This window comes from Lepidochelys olivacea (genome assembly GCF_965140295.1).
Source record: "Lepidochelys olivacea isolate rLepOli2 genome assembly, chromosome: 10".
NCBI classification, from domain to species: Eukaryota; Metazoa; Chordata; order Testudines; family Cheloniidae; genus Lepidochelys; species Lepidochelys olivacea.
In genome coordinates, this window is record NC_140420.1 from 20,055,632 (window position 1) to 20,072,929 (window position 17,298).

Below are 17,298 nucleotides of genomic sequence, written 5' to 3' on the forward strand. Positions count from 1 at the left end.
TCAGGTTCCAGGCAGTCCTGGGGCTTCAGTCCTGCCCACGGTGGTGGGGCTTGAGCTTTGCCCCACCCCTCCTGAGGCAGGGGGGCTCAGCTAGACTCCGGCTTTGGTCCCTCCTGGGGTCATGTAGTAATTTTTGTTGTCAGAAGAGAGTCATACTGCAATGAAGTTTGAGAACCAAGGCTCTACAGAGACACCAAAGACTATATATGTGGACAGACCCCCCAGGTAGAGAACATTAAAAAAAAAAAAAGGTAACTGAGAAGACAAATTTCAGAGTTGCAGCCATGTTAGTCTGTATTCGCAAAAAGAAAAGGGAGTACTTGTGGCACCTTAGAGACTAACCAATTTATTGGAGAAGACAAAGTGAATAGTCAGTCACTAAAGGCATATAATCACCATGAGTAACATGATGCATATATAATCAAGTGTATTATTTAAAAATAAGACCTCCAGAACTTTTCCTCTCTGCATATGCTTGCCTCCACCCCAGAAAGGGCCTTCCCTTTCGCCTAGCTTTCTCTTCTTCCTCAAAGAGTAGCTAGGCTTCCCTCCCTTCCAGTTCCCCCACTGAACCCCGCAGAGGGTCCGCCCCCCGGAGAGGTCAGAAGGAAATAGATCGTTGTATATTTCTTTGTCAGCCAAAGCGATTAATGACAAACTCATATAATGCAGCCAAAACTTGGGGATTTATGCGAAGGGCGGGCGGGCGGGCTGGCTGGCTTCCTTCCCTTCCCTCCCTCACAAACACAGAGGGCTAAATCCACCGCAACAAACACTCCTCCCACCTACCCAGACTCAAGGGCAGAAACCAGCTCCACCCCAGGCTCAGTGGACAACATCTTTCCGTCCCGCCCCAGAGAGCCACTTTCTGCCGTTCAAACCCCCCCACACTTCGGAACGCTCCAGCTGCATCCCATGAAGCGAGCTGTAGCTCAGGAAAGCTTATGCGCTCCAATAAATTGGCTAGTCTCTAAGGTGCCACCAGTCCTCCTGTTTCTTTTCACGCTCCCTGAGTGACTCAGGGACAGAACGTTGAGACAAGCGCCATTTTCGCTCCGCCTCCCCGTTGCCGCTGAGCACGGTAGGCCTGCGCAGCGCGCCCGTTGCCCTAATCGTGACGTTTTCATCCGGGGCCTTTCACTCTCCTCCTAGTCCTCGCCCCTCAGCGGAGTAGTGGCCGTTGGAAGATGGCGACTATTGCCGATTTGAAAGCAGGTAATGGCTACCTGCAGGGAGCAGCTGTTCCCGGAGCGCCCGCGCTGTGCGGGAGCCCCTGCCCGCACCGGGGCGGCCTCTGGCGAGAGGCTGGCAGTGGGAGCCGTTGGGGGCAGCGTGTGCGCCTGGCTGGCGTTGCTGGGGAAATCCTTGGAGCCAGGGCCCAGGGAGGTCGAGCGGCGCCTCCTCAGCGAGCGCCGGGTGGCCCCGGTTTCGTAAGCGGAGATTCGCTCCCAGCCTGGCCCACTGGGGCTTCGCCCTGCCCCCGGTAGCACAGCGCTCTCTCCCGGCGGGGTGGGGCGGGGCGTTGCCACACGTGTGGACACAGCCCGCCGTCCACAGCCGCTGGAGGAGCTCTGTGGGCAGCGCCTGTGCTTGAATCGGCTTTCCTCGGCCCCAAGGGCCGACCTAGCCCTAGAGTAGACAAGGCCCCCGGGGTAGGTGATGAAGGCACTGCTGCGCCCCCTACCCGTAGTCTGTCTTCTCTCCGCTCTGTCTTGCAGAGAGTAGTTACCCCTTGTTATAAACACACCACCTCTTAGCAGTGAGGCTAACGCCAGCGTTGGGCAGGAAAAAGAGGGCAACCAAGTCTGCATTTATAATGGAGAGAAAAAAATAGGATAAAAGCTCCTCACCGTGTTTCCTTTATACATATAGAAACAAACAAGGGCATGGATCTAGTTCTCCCTCCCCCCCATCAAAATCTTTGAGTTAAAGGCTGCTTTTTTTCTATATAGAATCATAGACGATTAGGGGTGTAAGAGACCTCAGAAGGTCATCTAGTCCAACCCCCTTGCTCACCACCAACTAAATATAAAGAACATTGAGAAAAAACATCTAACATTTGAAGTTAAGCTTTGTAAAGATGGCACAATAGGTCATGTACTGTATTAAGGGCTTGATCAGGTGGGGGCCCCAGGGGCTATACTATTGGGTGCAAGAGACTGGCAAAGTCATCACAGGCATTGGGACCTAGCCTTAGACTCCAGGAGACACCATTATTATTTCATTAGGATCATCCACTGAGCTTGCCTGGATGGCCTCATACTCCTGAGCTCAGGAAAGCTTATGCTCAAATAAATTTGTTAGTCTCTAAGGTGCCACAAGTACTCCTTTTCTTTTTGCAAATATAGACTAACATGGCTGCTACTCTGAATCCTATTTTAGATTTTTTCTGCACCTATGTTATGATTGACTCAGTTCTTAAATTATGAATATTCAAGACTCCTCCCACCACAGAAACTTACTCATTTCATGGAAGGAGGGGGAAAAAAAAAAACAATTGATCTGCCCAGTAATTACCAGCCCTTGCTTCTGGACAGTTTTGGGCACTTCACGTAAATGGCCTTGCTCTGTCTCTTTGCATCTGTACCCAGATGAGAAAATAACGGGTTTGTTTAAGGGCCTCCCTTTTGTCTCTAAACAAATAAAATACTTCAGTGCAAAAGACATGTGGGTCATATAAGCAAAAGTCTTGGATTGTTAGTTCTTTTGTTTTCTGGGGGTGGGCGGTGGGGAAGTTATGTGACAAGGGAAGAGGAGCAGAGTGTTTAACCAAAAAGGAGCAGCATTGGTGCAAAGCAGGACACTGAAGAAGGGACAACATTCTTCAGAATGCAACCTCTAGGGTGGATTTCAACACCTGGGAACTGGAGGAAAAAAGTTGCCATGGCTGCAAGTCATAAAAATACACTAATTGGGAATATTTTCAATAAATTTCTGTACCTCTGGCTAAAAATGAACACCTGCCAAATGTAAATAATGCAACAAAGATGCAAGGTCTGGTTGTCAACATGAAACCTTATGAAAAATGTTACTCAGAAGGCAATGACTTTGAAGGTGTGGACATTTCTGAACCATCTGGATCAACTGGTTAGTAAACTTATTTTTGCACCGTTTATATGGGCTGCCTACCATGTCTTACTGTGCTAATAAATAACTTAGATTGTCATAAGTTTATGTTTTAGGTAGATTACTTATTTTGAAAACAAATATTTTGAAATTCATAATTGGTATGTTTGTTTACTGCTGGATGTGATGGTTAGTACTTATTGGAAGCATCAGCTAGGGTCGGGGGGTGTCAGGCGCTTAATACAGAAGGGAAATGTTTTACGAACCCTAGGCCCTCCCACCACACTAGATGCCAGTCCAGTGCCCTATGAGGTCTGGCACCCAGGAGTGTCTTACAGCTGCCCTCCCGGGGCCACTTCCTACCTTCCCTCTATTGATCAAGTTTTCGAGTCTGTACCAAAAAGGTAATAGAAAAAAAAAGGTACTAGGTGCACCTTCAGTCTCTCAGGGCCCAGCAGGTAGGCTCCCCGTTACCAAGAAAAGGCTGCTACACCATCCCTCCTCATGAGTTTCCAGGGTAGCTTCCTTTCCCTGTCTTGTCAGGCCCCTTTCTGAGTTGCCTGGCTTCCTTTTAAGCTTCTCCATCTGGAGCATTATCTACAGGTGTTCCTGAGCAGGGTCATCTAAGGTCAGAGTAGCTCTTTAATGCCTTCATTTTTAGTGCAGTGTTTATATTCCCCTCTCACACTGGACTTCTGAAATGGTTTATCATTCAGTATAATCAAACATCCTATGTGAAGATTTCCTTAGGCATTTGTGAATTTGAAAAAATTTCAAGCTGTTTGGTATGTTGTTACAGATAAGGGTTTAAATAGATTTAGAGTATTTGATTTAATCATTTTCCTTTAAATATGATTTATTCTAAACCTAGTTTTATAAACAGTTGTACAAACAGCTGCAATAGGAAGACTTTCATTTACAATCTTTTTTTAAGCAGTGCACTGAGTAATAGTGAGTGAGTGACTTTTTTTACCGTTTTGTTTCAGGGTCCACTTTAGATATAAGGGGTTATGAAGGTCCATCATCTGCAATGTCTACAACTTCAGAGTCATCTGCTGGCACCTCTAGTAGTGCTATAACTAAACATACGGGCAGTAAATACCTGTATCGACAAAAAGACTCCTTCCAGTAAAGCCATGAATAAATTCATAAATCAGGGCCAGCAAATAAAAGACTCCATAGATGAAATGATTGCTCAGTTCATTTATGCAACAAATTAGCCCTTCCATCTTGTTCAGACCGACCATTTCATCGACATGACCAGGCTACATGCCACCAGGCGGAGCAGACATTGCTGGAAGGTTGCTGCATACAGTGTATCAGAAGGAAATTGAACAGTGTGCAAAAAGCATTGATAGGAAATTTGTTAACCTAAGTCTTGATGAGTGGAGCAATATACACAGTATGCCGTAACATGTGTTTGTGTGGCAACAGAAGATGGTGATGTCTATCTTACAGAAACAGTCAATACATCAGGAAATGCTCATATAGCAGAATACTCAAAAGTAGCAGCAGTAAAAGCTGTAACAAAACAGCAAAAATTCAAGTGTGAAGTATATAACTTGGTCACAGACAGTGATGCAGATGTAGTAAAGATGAGAAGAAATCTAGAAGATAAGGAAGGGAGCCTGTAAACTGTGTAACATGGCTGAAAAGCTCATTTGCTTCACTGAAAAGATCAGGAGGATCCAAGCTAATTCTCCCCTAAGATGTAAGATGGAATTCAGTGGTTGACTGTTTTGAGCTATTTATTAAGTACTGGCCTATTCTGATGACGTTTTATGAAGAAAATAATGGCAAAAATGGATGGAACTATTACACCTAAAGTAGTCAACATCGGACTAAAGAGGAATGTAGAAGATATGCTGAAAGTACTGAAACCTATTTTCATAACCTTGGACAAATTGCAGCAGAAAGATTGCTACTGTATTGCTGATGAAGAAGAAATGTGGAAAGAATTCAGACATTGAAGAAATGCCAACAACAAAGTTAAATTGCAGGCCATAAACTAGCAGAAGGATAAAGCACCTATGCTACCTCATTTCCTTGCCAATATTCTCAACCCAAACTATGACGGTAGATGCTTAATTGCTGAAAAAGAATATATAGCTATGACATGGGGATCTAATAATCACCCAATCATTCTAACCATAATACATTTCAGGGCTGTTTGCTGCTGTTTTAAAGATAGCCATGCTACTGAACTGGTGGAAATCATAGCTAATCACCTGAAACAGAGCTTATTGAAGTATTAAACCAGCTTTTGACCACAGTAGTCTCTATTGCAGGCACAGAAAATATATTTTCTTCATCTGGACTAATTCATTCAAGGTTGAAAAATTGATTGGGAGTTAAAAAAAGCAGGAAAAAGGCTTGTCTTTTACAGTCTGTGAATAGAGATGAGGAGGGAGGGGTGAGATCTAACAGTTTTAAGTTTGAAGGACAGCCTAAGTAACTTAAAAGGTCTCATTTTCAGGAGACTTAGGCAATTAGGACTTTAAGCTCCAGTCGCTTTCACTTAGGCATATTGGAAAATTTTCCCAAAGCTGACCCAAAATCAGTTTCAGTCACTGACTACAGTTAATACCTGTTTCTTTCATAAATGATTGAGTTGTAAAATGTGAAACATGTTTTGATGAGAACATATCCAAAAACATTTAAGGTTTTAATAAAAAAATAAATTTTATATGCTGTTGTGTAACTCTAGTTTCCAATCTAATGCAGCTTGAGCAAAAAGTTATCTAGTAAATGAGCAAGATATTCACCATTTTCTAACATTCTATAAATGTACAATTAAGAATCTGAAAATTAAGCTATAATTGCAGAAATGTATTATAGTGTACCTTCTTAAGTGACAAAAAGATGTAGCAAATCTAGTGTATAGACTATTTAGTTGTAAATCAACATTTTAATTTTTATATGAACCAGTGAGAGTGCACCTTTCTTTAGAAAAATAAAGGAAGTACAAAAAGTTTATTAAAATTGATTTAAATCAAGGCCTTCCACATGGTGATTTAAATAGCTGAAAAAGTAGTATCTAGACTTCATGTTGCAGAGAACGGTTTGGAAACACGGATTCTAGTGACCCCAGAAGGCAAATAAATAGACATCATTAAAATATTTCTCAAAATTCATTATTGTTTACCAACATCATGATTAGTTTTGGGCCCTGACTCATGATTTTTGAACACTTGGTTGGCAGCACAATACATAGTATGTATTGCTGACCAGCCAATAGGTAATACCCAAATCAGATACAATGCGAGTATACTCTGGTCTTTCCTATACTAGGGTTTTGAAATAATTTCTTACTGGTTTTAGCAACATGGGAACCTTCATAGAATCATAGAATAACAGAGTTGGAAGGGACCTCTGGAGGCCATCTAGTCCAACCCCCTGCCCAGAGCAGGACCAATCCCAACTAAATCATCCCAGCCAGGGCTTTGTCAAGCCTGACCTTAAAAACTTCTAAGGAAGGGGATTCCACCACCTCCCTAGGTAACGCATTCCAGTGTTTCACCACCCTCCTAGTGAAAAAGTTTTTCCTAATATCCAACCTAAACCTCCCCCACTGCAACTTGAGACCATTACTCCTTGTCCTGTCATCTGCTATCACTGAGAATAGTCTAGATCCATCCTCTTTGGATCCACCTTTCAGGTGGATAAAAGCAGCTATCAAATCCCCCCTCATTCTTCTCTACTGTAGTCTAAACAATCCCAGTTCCCTCAGCCTCTCCTCATAACTCATGTGTTCCAGTCCCCTAATCATTTTTGTTGCCCTTCACTGGACTCTCGTATACTTGAGCTCCCAGTGGCTGATATTGTTTGTAATTTCATGTTATCGAGCTTTGCTCAGAGATGGTCTCTAATCAGTGCTTAAAAAGCTAGCCGCCTTGTCCATGCTTCAGATCCCATGCATTTCTCTTCATAATTAATAATCCTTAACCACCATTCCAAATAGTTTGGACAACTGACTTTTTTTAAATGATTGAGTTACATAAAATGACTGATTCTGGGGGTTAGTATTGAATCATAAGTTTATGACTATATGCAGTAATAGAAATTCTTTTTTATGTATTTAATAGTACTAAAGGACACGTTGGAAAAGAGAGGTGCACTGGGACAAATAAAAGCAAGAATCAGAGCTGAAGTTTTTAATGCGTTGGATGACCAAAGTGAACCACGGCCACCACTGTCTCATGAAAATCTTCTAATCAATGAGCTAATTCGTGAATACTTGGAATACAATAAATATAAATACACTGCATCTGTTCTAACAGCAGGTATCGGGTTGGCTTACTGACTTCAACTGCTTTAGTTACAATCTCTATTTTAATGTATAATAGGTGGATTAGCGCAATAAATCTGATCGTATTACATAATGATGACATAAGTCAGAAAATCTTCAGGGTTATGTGTGTACCCTTTCCCTTTCTCACCCCCCCCCTTCCCCTCAGCTTGTCTTTTGAAGGTTAATGAAGATAAATAAAGTGTAAGCGTCTCTCTTTTCCCTCAGACATCAGGCTAAATAATGGCATTAGTCTCTGAGAAGTGTCTATTTCCCAGGCTCCTTATCATAAGGTAAATCCTTTGATGTAGCAACTGATGCACAGGAGAGGATGGCTTTTTAAGGCAAAAATTAACAGTCTGCAATAGCAGGTGGAGAAACATTCTTGCCAGTTAAGCCCAATCCCATGTGACGCACATATAGTATATGGAATGCAAACTGCCACCACTGAAATGTCCAAATATTTTCTGAAATGGGAATCAGAGTAGCAGCCATGTTAGTCTGTGTCCACAAAAAGAACAGGAATACTTGTGGCACCTTAGAGACTAACAAATTTATTAGAGCATAAGCTTTCGGGGGCTACAGCCCACTTCATCGGTTGCATAGAATGAAACATATAGTAAGGAGAGAGGGAGACACACACACACACACACAGAAGGTGGAAGTTGCCGTACAAACTGTGAGAGGCTAATTAGTTAAGATGAGCTATTATCAGCAGGAGAAAAAACTTTTGTAGTGATAATCAAGATTGCCCATTTAGACAGTTGACAAGAAGGTGTGAGTATACTGAACATGGGGAAATAGATTAAATATGTGTAATAACCCAGCCACTCCCAGTCTCTATTCAAATCCAAGTTAATGGTATCCAGTTTGCATATTAATCCAAGCTCAGCAATTTCTCGTTGGAGTCTGTTTTTGAAGCTTTTCTGTTGCAAAATTTCCACCCTTAAGTCTTTTACTGAGTGGCCAGAGAGGTTGAAGTGTTCTCCTACCGGTTTTTGAATGTTATGATTCCGGATAAAGGAAAGGAGTACTTGTGGCACCTTAGAGACTAACCAATTTATTTGAGCATGAGCTTTCGTGAGCTACAGGTATTGTTTCATGGTCTCTGTGTATATAATGTCTTCTGCAGTTTCCACGGTATGCATCCGATGAAGTGAGCTGTAGCTCACGAAAGCTCATGCTCAAATAAATTGCTTAGTCTCTAAGGTGCCACAAGTACTCCTTTTCTTTTTGCGCATACAGACTGACATGGCTGTTACTCTGAAACCAGTGATTCCGGATGTCAGATTTGTGTCCATTTATTCTTTTGCGTAGAGACTGTCTGGTTGGCCAGTGTACATGGCAGAGGGGCATTCTGGCACATGATGGCATATCACATTGGTAGATGTGTAGGTGAACGAGCTCCTGATGATGTGACTAATGTGATTAGGTCCTATGATGGTGTCCCCTGAATAGATATGTGGGCGGAGTTGGCATTGGGCTTTGTTGCAAGGATAGATTCCTGGGTTAATGTTTTTGTTGTGTGGTTGCTGGAGAGTATTTGCTTCAGGTTGGGGGGCTGTCTGTAAGCGAGGACTGGTCTGTCTCCCAAGATCTGTGAGAGTGAGGGATCATTTTTCAGGATAGGTTGTAGATCTTTGATGATGCGCTGGAGAGGTTTTAGTTGGGGGCTGAAGGTGACAGCTAGTGGCGTTCCGTTATTTTCTTTGTTGGGCTTGTCCTGTAGTAGGTGACTTCTGGGTACTCTTCTGGCTCTGTCAATCTGTTTCTTCACTTCAGCAGGTGGGTATTATAGTTTTAAGAATGCTTGACAGAGATCTTGTAGGTGTTTGTCTCTGTCTGAGGGGTTGGAGCAAATGCAGTTGTATCTTAGAGCTTGGCTGTAGACAATGGATCGTGTGGCGTGTCCTGGATGGAAGCTGGAGGCATGTAGGTCAGTATAGCGGTCAGTAGGTTTCCAGTATAGGGTGGTGTTTATGTGACCATCGCTTTTTAGCACAGTCGTGTCCAGGAAGTGGATCTCTCATGTGGACTGGTCCAGGCTGAGGTTGATGGTGGGATGGAAATTGTTGAAATCATGGTGGAATTCCTCCAGACTGGGAGTGGCTGGGTCATTACACATATTGAATCTATTTCCCCATATTAAGTATCCTCACACCTTCTTGTCAACTGTCTAAATGGGCCATCTTGATTATCACTACAAAAGTTTTTTTCTCCTGCTGATAATAGCTCATCTTAATTAATTAGCATCTTACAGAGAAGGTGGAAGTTGCCATACAAACTGTATGGGGGTGGGGGTGGGGGTGTGTATCTATATATAAAAAATATCTTCTTACTATACGTTCCATTCTACGCATGTGATGAAGTGGGCTGTAGCCCACAAAAACTTATGCTCCAATAAATTTGTTAGTCTCTAAGGTGCCACAAGTACTCTTGTTTTTTTTTAAATGAGAATGAGTATTTTAAAGCTTACAGTCCCATTTATATTTCCATTTCCCATCAAGTCAAGTGCCAAGTGGAAATATAAATGAAGGATGAAAATTCAGGTGTCAACAAATGATTCCAAACTATATTAGCACTCCAAATGAGGTGGAGGACGGTCTTATGTCTTGGAGTACTATGAATACACTATCTAATTGCACCCAAGGCTTGGTTAGCGGATACTCAGTAAAACGTAGGATTGAGGGTAAAAAGGAGTAATCCGGTGTTTGAACAACTACACCTATGCTTTAATGCTATTGGTTATATTTCAAATATTAGAATGATAGTTATATTATTTAATTGCACTGTTCATAAAATAAAACTGTCCTACATATTTATACATATTTGAAATTGGTATTATTGCTGCTGTTGCCTGTTTGAAATGTAGTATGAAAAAGACATGTAACATGCTCCAATTGTGCTGAGCAATAATATTTAAACTGGAAAGATGCAATCATTAGATTGAAAATAGTTGAGTGAAGCAATATGAAAGATGTTCAAGTAAGGAGCTAATGTAAACAAAAAAAAAAACCGAACAAAACAAAGATTAGCAAACTTTTAGTTTAGTTATTTAAGAACTTTGGGAAAATGTTTAAAATATTTTACTTCTCAGAATCTGGTCAACCTGAAGTACCATTGGATAGACAATTTCTTGTCCATGAGCTGAATATAATGGAAGATCCAAATAGAAGATCAGTGTAAGTAGCTTTGAAATCACAGTGCACTGTATTCAGTATTTGCGCCACATTTTCTATGCCTGCTGTAATACTTGTTTAAGACCCATGTAAATGCTATTTACAGTCTTAAGTCTTGGGGAACGTGCAAATTTTCTTTGGAGGAACTGACCTGCTCCAAGGGTGTAATTCTGCTTTGCACAAGCATGTTACCAATTTATGTAGTAACTTATACACAGTTAGCATCTGAAATACATATGCTGAACTGTTCTACCTGGTTTGTGAAAGTCTCCAAACTGCGCATTAGGACCACAAAATGCAAGCCTCAGACGCTACTCTTTAGAGATCTGTTCGCTGTGATTTTCCGCACATCTTTCAACTGACTCCAAAGTCAGTTGTAAAATTGTGCTTTGAGATGTACATGTGAATTTGTGTGGTGCTCTTTGGCATGACATTCATAAACCAATTAAATGATTACCAATACAGAAACAGTTACTAATTTTGACAAATATGAATAAAGAATCAAAGGATAATTTTTTACTTACCCTGATTTAGGACATCCTGTATGAGGGAAGATGATCAAATAGGATTGCTTTTTACAAAATTAGAGGAATGTGTTTTAGGTTTATTTGTTTACAAACAGAAGGAAAAAGAGCATTAGCTGTGACAGTTTTAAGCTAAATAATTTTGAGACAGGAATTATAAACCTTGAGTTAAAAACACAATGTTTGGGAAATAGTTATGCTGAAGAGTGAAGACATCTGTCTGTCTACATTCTGGGAACCAATACTGAGGACTAAATGGCCTTTTCCTGTTCCCAGACTCTTTATGTTCTTTGAAATTAAAAAAAGAGGGAAGGGGGGATTCTTATGCTCAGCACTTTACATTCTGTGTACACTATTTTTTTTTTCTCTTAATAGCCCTCTCTTGTATGGAATTATAGCTCATTTTTTACATGGTAGTAAAGGAGACATCCATGATACGTTTCCAAAAGGATCTTTACTGCAGTTTCCAGGACAGAACCTCAGCAAACTACCTAATGAAAGAAATCGAAAGGGTGTGTATGTCTTAATCTCCAGCTTGGTTTCCCTCAGGAGTTTTTAGGTCCTACAAGAAGAGCCAGCACTGTGCCCTCTGCCCACCACTGACTCTGCTCTGATCCGTTCTCATGCTTCAAAAGGGCGTAGTTTAGCACAATTATTAGAGAGAGTTCTCCATTCCAGATAATCTGGTATTGTCAAGTAGAACTTGACCACTATTCCCCCCACCTCCCATGCCCAGTTTTGAGCTTGACATGGAGGTTTTATAGAACAAAGATGCTAACAGTTGGGAACAGTCATTGCCATAGATCCATAGGTGTTTTGCATGTAAAAGTGAATTCACAAGCTAGATCTCTATAGTCAAAAGTTTGCCTAGTCCATATTAAGTTATTTCTCTAGTTGATTTATACGCATGTATGAAGTTATCAAGAACATGAAAGTGGAACACATCAGAATGCAAAATAAAATTCACTTGGTGTATAACCTCTTCTATGCAAAGAATGCATAAAGGCTGAGATTTGTTTTTCCAGTTTTTCTTGTGGTGATTGTTTTTGATAGAACTATTAATATTTTCAAAACTTGTTGGCTAATCATATTAAGATCCAGGGCTGCAGCATATATCCTGCTACAAAGTGCTACATTAATACTAGATGTAGCTATATGTACATGAAAGAAATCTTTGCTCATACATCTTTGCTAATTTTATGAAGCAAGAGTCCTTCACTTCTGAAAGTGTCTAATGGATCTCTTTTAAAAATGAAGTATTCGTACACATTACCTTGTAACATCTAGGTAGGAGAAAAACATACATTTCTGACTTACCAAGACCAAACACACTGGAAAGCAGATGTGAAAACTGTTCACAGATCTTGTTTTTGCCATCAAATGTCTTGATAGTTAGAATTTTCATCTGAAATGGGAATGAATGTTATCTAGAAAACAGACATTTTTAAAATTGCACACAGTGAAGTTAAATATACAGCCTTATTTTAAGTATTAGGTAGCTAATATAACGCCAATATTTGAAAAGGGCTCTAGAGGTGATCCTGGCAATTACAGACCGGTAAGTCTAAAGTCAGTACCGGGCAAATTAGTTGAAACAATAGTAAAGAATAAAATTGTCAGACACATAGAAGAACAAAAAGGAATCCAGTTAAAAGAAAAGGAGTACTTGTGGCACCTTAGAGACTAACAAATTTATCTGAGCATAAGCTGTAGCTCACGAAAGCTTATGCTCAAATAAATTTGTTAGTCTCTAAGGTACTACAAGTACCCCTTTTCTTTTTGTGATTACAGACTAACACGGCTGTTACTCTGAAACATAGAAGAACATAAATTGTTGTGCAAAAGTCAACATGGTTCCTGTAAAGAGAGATCATGTCTTACTAATGTATTAGAGTTCTTTGAGGGGGTCAACAAACATGTGGACAAGGGAGATCCAGTGGACATAGTGCACTTAGATTTCCAGAAAGCCTTTAACAAGGTCCCTCACTAAAGGCTCTTACGTAAATTAAGTTGTCATGGGATAAGAGGGAAGATCCTTTCATGGACTGAGACCTGGCTAAAAGACAGGGAACAAAGGGTAGGAATAAATGGTAAATTTTCAGAATGGAGAGAGGTAACTAGTGGTATTCCCCAAGGGTCAGTTCTAGGACCAATCCTATTCAACTTATTCATAAATGATCTGGAGAAAGGGGTAAACAGTGAGGTGGCAAAGTTTGCAGATGATACTAAACTGCTCAAGATAGTTAAGACCAAAGCAGACTGTGAAGAACTCCAAAAAGATGTCACAAAACTAAGTGATTGGGCAACAAAATGGCAAATGAAATGTAATGTGGATAAATGTAAAGTAATGCACACTGGAAAAAATAACCCCAACTATACATACAATATGATGGGGGCTAATTTAGTGACAACTAATCAGGAGAAAGCTCTTGGAGTCATCGTGGATAGTTCTCTGAAGATGTCCACGCAGTGTGCAGCGGCAGTCAAAAAAGAAAATGAGATGTTTGGAATCATTAAAAAAGGGATAACGAATGAGAGGGAGAATATCTTATTGCCCTTATATAAATCCATGGTACGCCCTTTCTTGAATACTCATACAGATGTGGTCTCCTCATCTTAAAAAAGATATACTGGCATTACAAAAGGTTCAGAAAAGGGCAACTAAAATAATTAGGGCTTTGGAACGGGTCCCATATGAGGAGAGATTAAAGAGGCTAGGACTTTTCAGCTTGGAAAAGAGGAGACTAAGGGGGGATATGAAAGAGGTATATAAAATCAGGAGTAATGTGGAGAAAGTGAATAAGGAAAAGTTATTTACTTGTTGCCATAATATAAGAACTAGGGGCCACCAAATCAAATTAATGGGTAGTAGGTTTAAAACAAATAAAAGGAAGTTCTTCTTCACTCAGCGCACAGTCAATCTGTGGAACTCCTTGCCTGAAGAGGTTATGAAGGCTAGGACTATAACGGGGTTTAGAAGAGAACTGGATAAATTCATGGAGGTTAAGTCCATTAGTGGCTATTAGCCAGGATGGGTAAGGAATGGTGTGCCTAGCCTCTGTTTGTCAGTGAGTGGAGATGGATGGCAGGAGAGAGATCACTAGATCATTACCTGTTAGGTGCCCCAGAGGGAGCGAACCTGGCATTGGCCACTGTCAGTAGACCGGATACTGAGCTGGATGGACCTTTGGTCTGACCCAGTATGGCCTTTCTTATGTTAAGTATTGCTGAGCATGCTGCGGTTTCTATTGTCTTCAGTGATAGCTGCAAGTAGCCAGGACAACTGAAACACACGTTACGTTTTTTTTTACTGCCTATGAAAATTTTAAGAAAGTTACAAACGCTTGAACCTCATTAACAAGAGACAGATGAGTTATTCTGGTTGGTAGATAGTAGGAAAAGAGTTACGTACAATTTTTCCTGTAGTTTTAGAAGTCAGGATTTGCTGACGCTGAAGATTACCAGTGTTACTAATTTTGCATTGAGAATCAGTAAATCCCAACTCCCAGTGCCAAAATGTCACCCACAACCTTTTTCCAATTTTGCTTCTGAGGAAAAGGCCCCAATTCCACTTTGTCACACAACTATAAATCTGGAATAGTTCTACTAGCATCAGTTGAATTACTTCAAGTTTACGCTGGAATAAGTAGGAGCAAAATTTATCCCAAACTCTCAAAGGGTTGGGGGTACAGACACATGAATATATATTTTTATGCAAAGACATTATTTGTATGTTCTGATCAAAATATTTCCAGTAGAAAGTTCTCATTAGTTCAGGCATCTTTCTTTAAGTTTAATTTACTCCTTTAGGCCTAAACACCCAATTCCCTCTAAGGGCCTGATCCAAAGCCCATTGAGATCAGTGGGAGTTTTTCCCCTGACTTCAGTCATCTTTAGATCAGGCCATAACTGATCGTGCCATGTTATACTGTAATATCACAGTATTTACTTTCCTGTTTGTTTCTAGCCACTTTGGCCAGGTCCACACAGGTATTTAATCTCCTAACTTTCACTGAAATCAGTGGAAGTTGGGGCCTAAACACTTGTGGATCTGAGCCTTTCTGCCCACCTGCTACTGATTCTGACTAGATACAGTGTATTTTCCCCCTTAGTGTTTTATGCACAAGGGAGTGAAAGGGACAGTTGTTCCCTGATTTTTTTCCTTGGATAAGCCACTCTGCCATGTTTTATTTCACTTATGTGTTCGTTGAGATTTGATACTTTCCCTTAATTGTAAATCCTGAAAATCCTACTGAAGATTGAAATGTTTTATTCTCTTACATTATCTACAGATAAAAAACATTGTATACAGGCTGTATTTTTATATATAGATTTATTTCTCATGTAGGGGTGTCAAAATGGGAGGCAGTGACAGTTAGTTTCCTTTCTGCCACAAGAGTGTGCTAAAGCAGCAACACTCAGTACAGAAGCTGGGCTTCTCAATAAGTAACTAGTTTCTATTTTAGTTACATCTCTTTCTGTGCAATATTATCTCTAAGTGTTTACGTTCAGTGTTGTGCTGGTTAGTTTAAACAACTCTGACTTTAGTCATCAGTCTTGCCCTTGACTCTGGTCCAGAGCTCCTATGCAGAGCTCATTGATTTCAGTGAGACTCCACACCAGGAGTCAATTACAGGATGGGGTATTAGTAGTTAGACATTACTACCTCTTTATGTAGGAATGATAACTGTAGAAGAATATCTTAACATTTTCATAGAAGAAGCTTTAGTCTTTAGCTTTAGCCTGTTTGTATTGTGAAGAAGCTGATGTGCAAAACGCAGCTGAGGAGCCCACAAAAAGCAATTGTTTTAAGATACCAGATGTCTGATTAATTCTTCAGTAAGTCTTACCATGAAGAAGCAAAATCAGTCCAGTAGAATAAATAAGTCATCTTGAGAAAACAAATATTTCAGCATTCTGGAATCTGTTTTCCCTTTCTGTATAAATAGAACTCTTAATGAGTCATATATGCTAAACAATGGAAGAGCAGACCTTTATTTTTCATGTTAGAAATGTTGTTCTTCATGTTGTCCTGTGAGTGTTCTAGTATACTTTTGAGCATGATACATCATGATGGGGGTCCTGCTATATACTGTAATTTACAGTATGTTACAATATATAAATCCAGTACGTTCAATATGTACAAGTTGAAGGTGCGTCTGAGAACTGTAAGAAGACCGAAAGCTCATTCTATTAATACTTATTCAAAAAGTTATAGCTGTATAGACAAATTTATGGTGCATAACTGCTAATGCAAAAACTGACATGGATGAGCTTCCTAGGCTCGTCCGGTCTTAAAATGTTCTGTGTACTGAGGTTCAGATTACTAAATTTTGTTGACAATGACATTTACATAGAAATGTCTCCCCTGACTCTGCAGATGCATAAATACTTATACTACATCTTTTATTAATTTTCAGATTCAATTCCAGAACCAGGGAGGATGGCCGGCATTAGCATTGAAGATCCCCTAATTTTACAGGGTGTAAACAGATGACAATTCAGTTTTTTGTCCATTTTTCATTTAAACAATGAAGACTGGATCCTGCAAACCCTTATTCACATGAATAGTTCTTGCTTACGTAAGTTGTCCCTTTGGCTTTGGTGGGACTTCTTGAATGAGTAAAGGCTACTCATAAATCAGACTCTGTAGGATGAGGCCCACAATAATTGCTGGAAGAGCAAAGTTAGCTCAGGGCCTGTTCCTGCTATGCAAGAAGGGGCCCAAAATGTTTTCATCTACAAAAATAAGAATTTTCAGGAGTATTTATTCTATTCCAGAACTCACTATTTAACTCAATCTTTACTCTCATTACTTTACACTACTTTTTCTGCACCTGTGAAATTACTATTACTGTACATGTGAATAAAAGCTAACTTCATTTTCTGTTTTACTTTATGCTGCATTTGACTTGCAAGGGTGTAAACTTAATATTTTAAGCATTATTTGATAAGTGGCAGCCTCACCACTTCCTACAGATAATCAGTGGAAAATTAACTATGAAAACAGAACTAAAATGCCTGATGGAATGTTTGACTTTTTTACTTCTCTGGAAGCCACAACTATATTTATCTTCATGCTATTGAACAACTATTGTCAAGTCTTCTTTTCCAGTAGGAGTTGTTATAAATTGTATGGAATTAGTATCAAGCACACAAATGGGAGGACTGTAAGGCCTATTTTTTTCCTAAGCAGCTTAAGAATCAAAATTAGAGGAAGTTAAAACTACAGCTACATAGT

At 40.2% G+C, this 17,298-nt stretch overlaps 1 protein-coding gene across 3 annotated transcripts; it reads left to right on the forward strand.

Annotated features, from left to right (window-relative positions):
- Window positions 1-1,080: 1,080 nt before the first annotated feature.
- CEP20 (centrosomal protein 20) lies at window positions 1,081-16,951 on the forward strand. Of its 3 annotated transcripts, none has more exons than XM_084642094.1 (6): window positions 1,128-1,215; window positions 4,053-5,142; window positions 7,152-7,349; window positions 10,452-10,536; window positions 11,433-11,569; window positions 16,478-16,951. In XM_084642094.1, the coding sequence occupies exons 2-6, from the start codon at window positions 5,097-5,099 to the stop codon at window positions 16,552-16,554; spliced, it is 543 nt and encodes a 180-aa protein (XP_084498220.1). In that variant the 5' UTR covers window positions 1,128-1,215; window positions 4,053-5,096; the 3' UTR covers window positions 16,555-16,951. The 3 variants fall into 3 exon arrangements, with proteins under 3 accessions (XP_084498222.1, XP_084498220.1, XP_084498221.1); XM_084642095.1 differs by lacking the exon at window positions 1,128-1,215 and adding an exon at window positions 2,963-3,087; XM_084642096.1 differs by lacking the exon at window positions 4,053-5,142 and having other exon boundaries at window positions 1,081-1,215.
- The last annotated feature ends 347 nt before the right edge of the window (window positions 16,952-17,298 follow it).

Bases quoted from the DNA above. Each gene is read 5' to 3' on its own strand.
- CEP20 (XM_084642094.1), top strand. From the start codon at position 5,097: ATGCTACCTCATTTCCTTGCCAATATTCTCAACCCAAACTATGACG. The intron at 7,350-10,451 runs GTATCGGGTTGG...TTTACTTCTCAG, and splicing joins TGCATCTGTTCTAACAGCAG to AATCTGGTCAACCTGAAGTA. The intron at 11,570-16,477 runs GTGTGTATGTCT...ATTAATTTTCAG, and splicing joins TAATGAAAGAAATCGAAAGG to ATTCAATTCCAGAACCAGGG.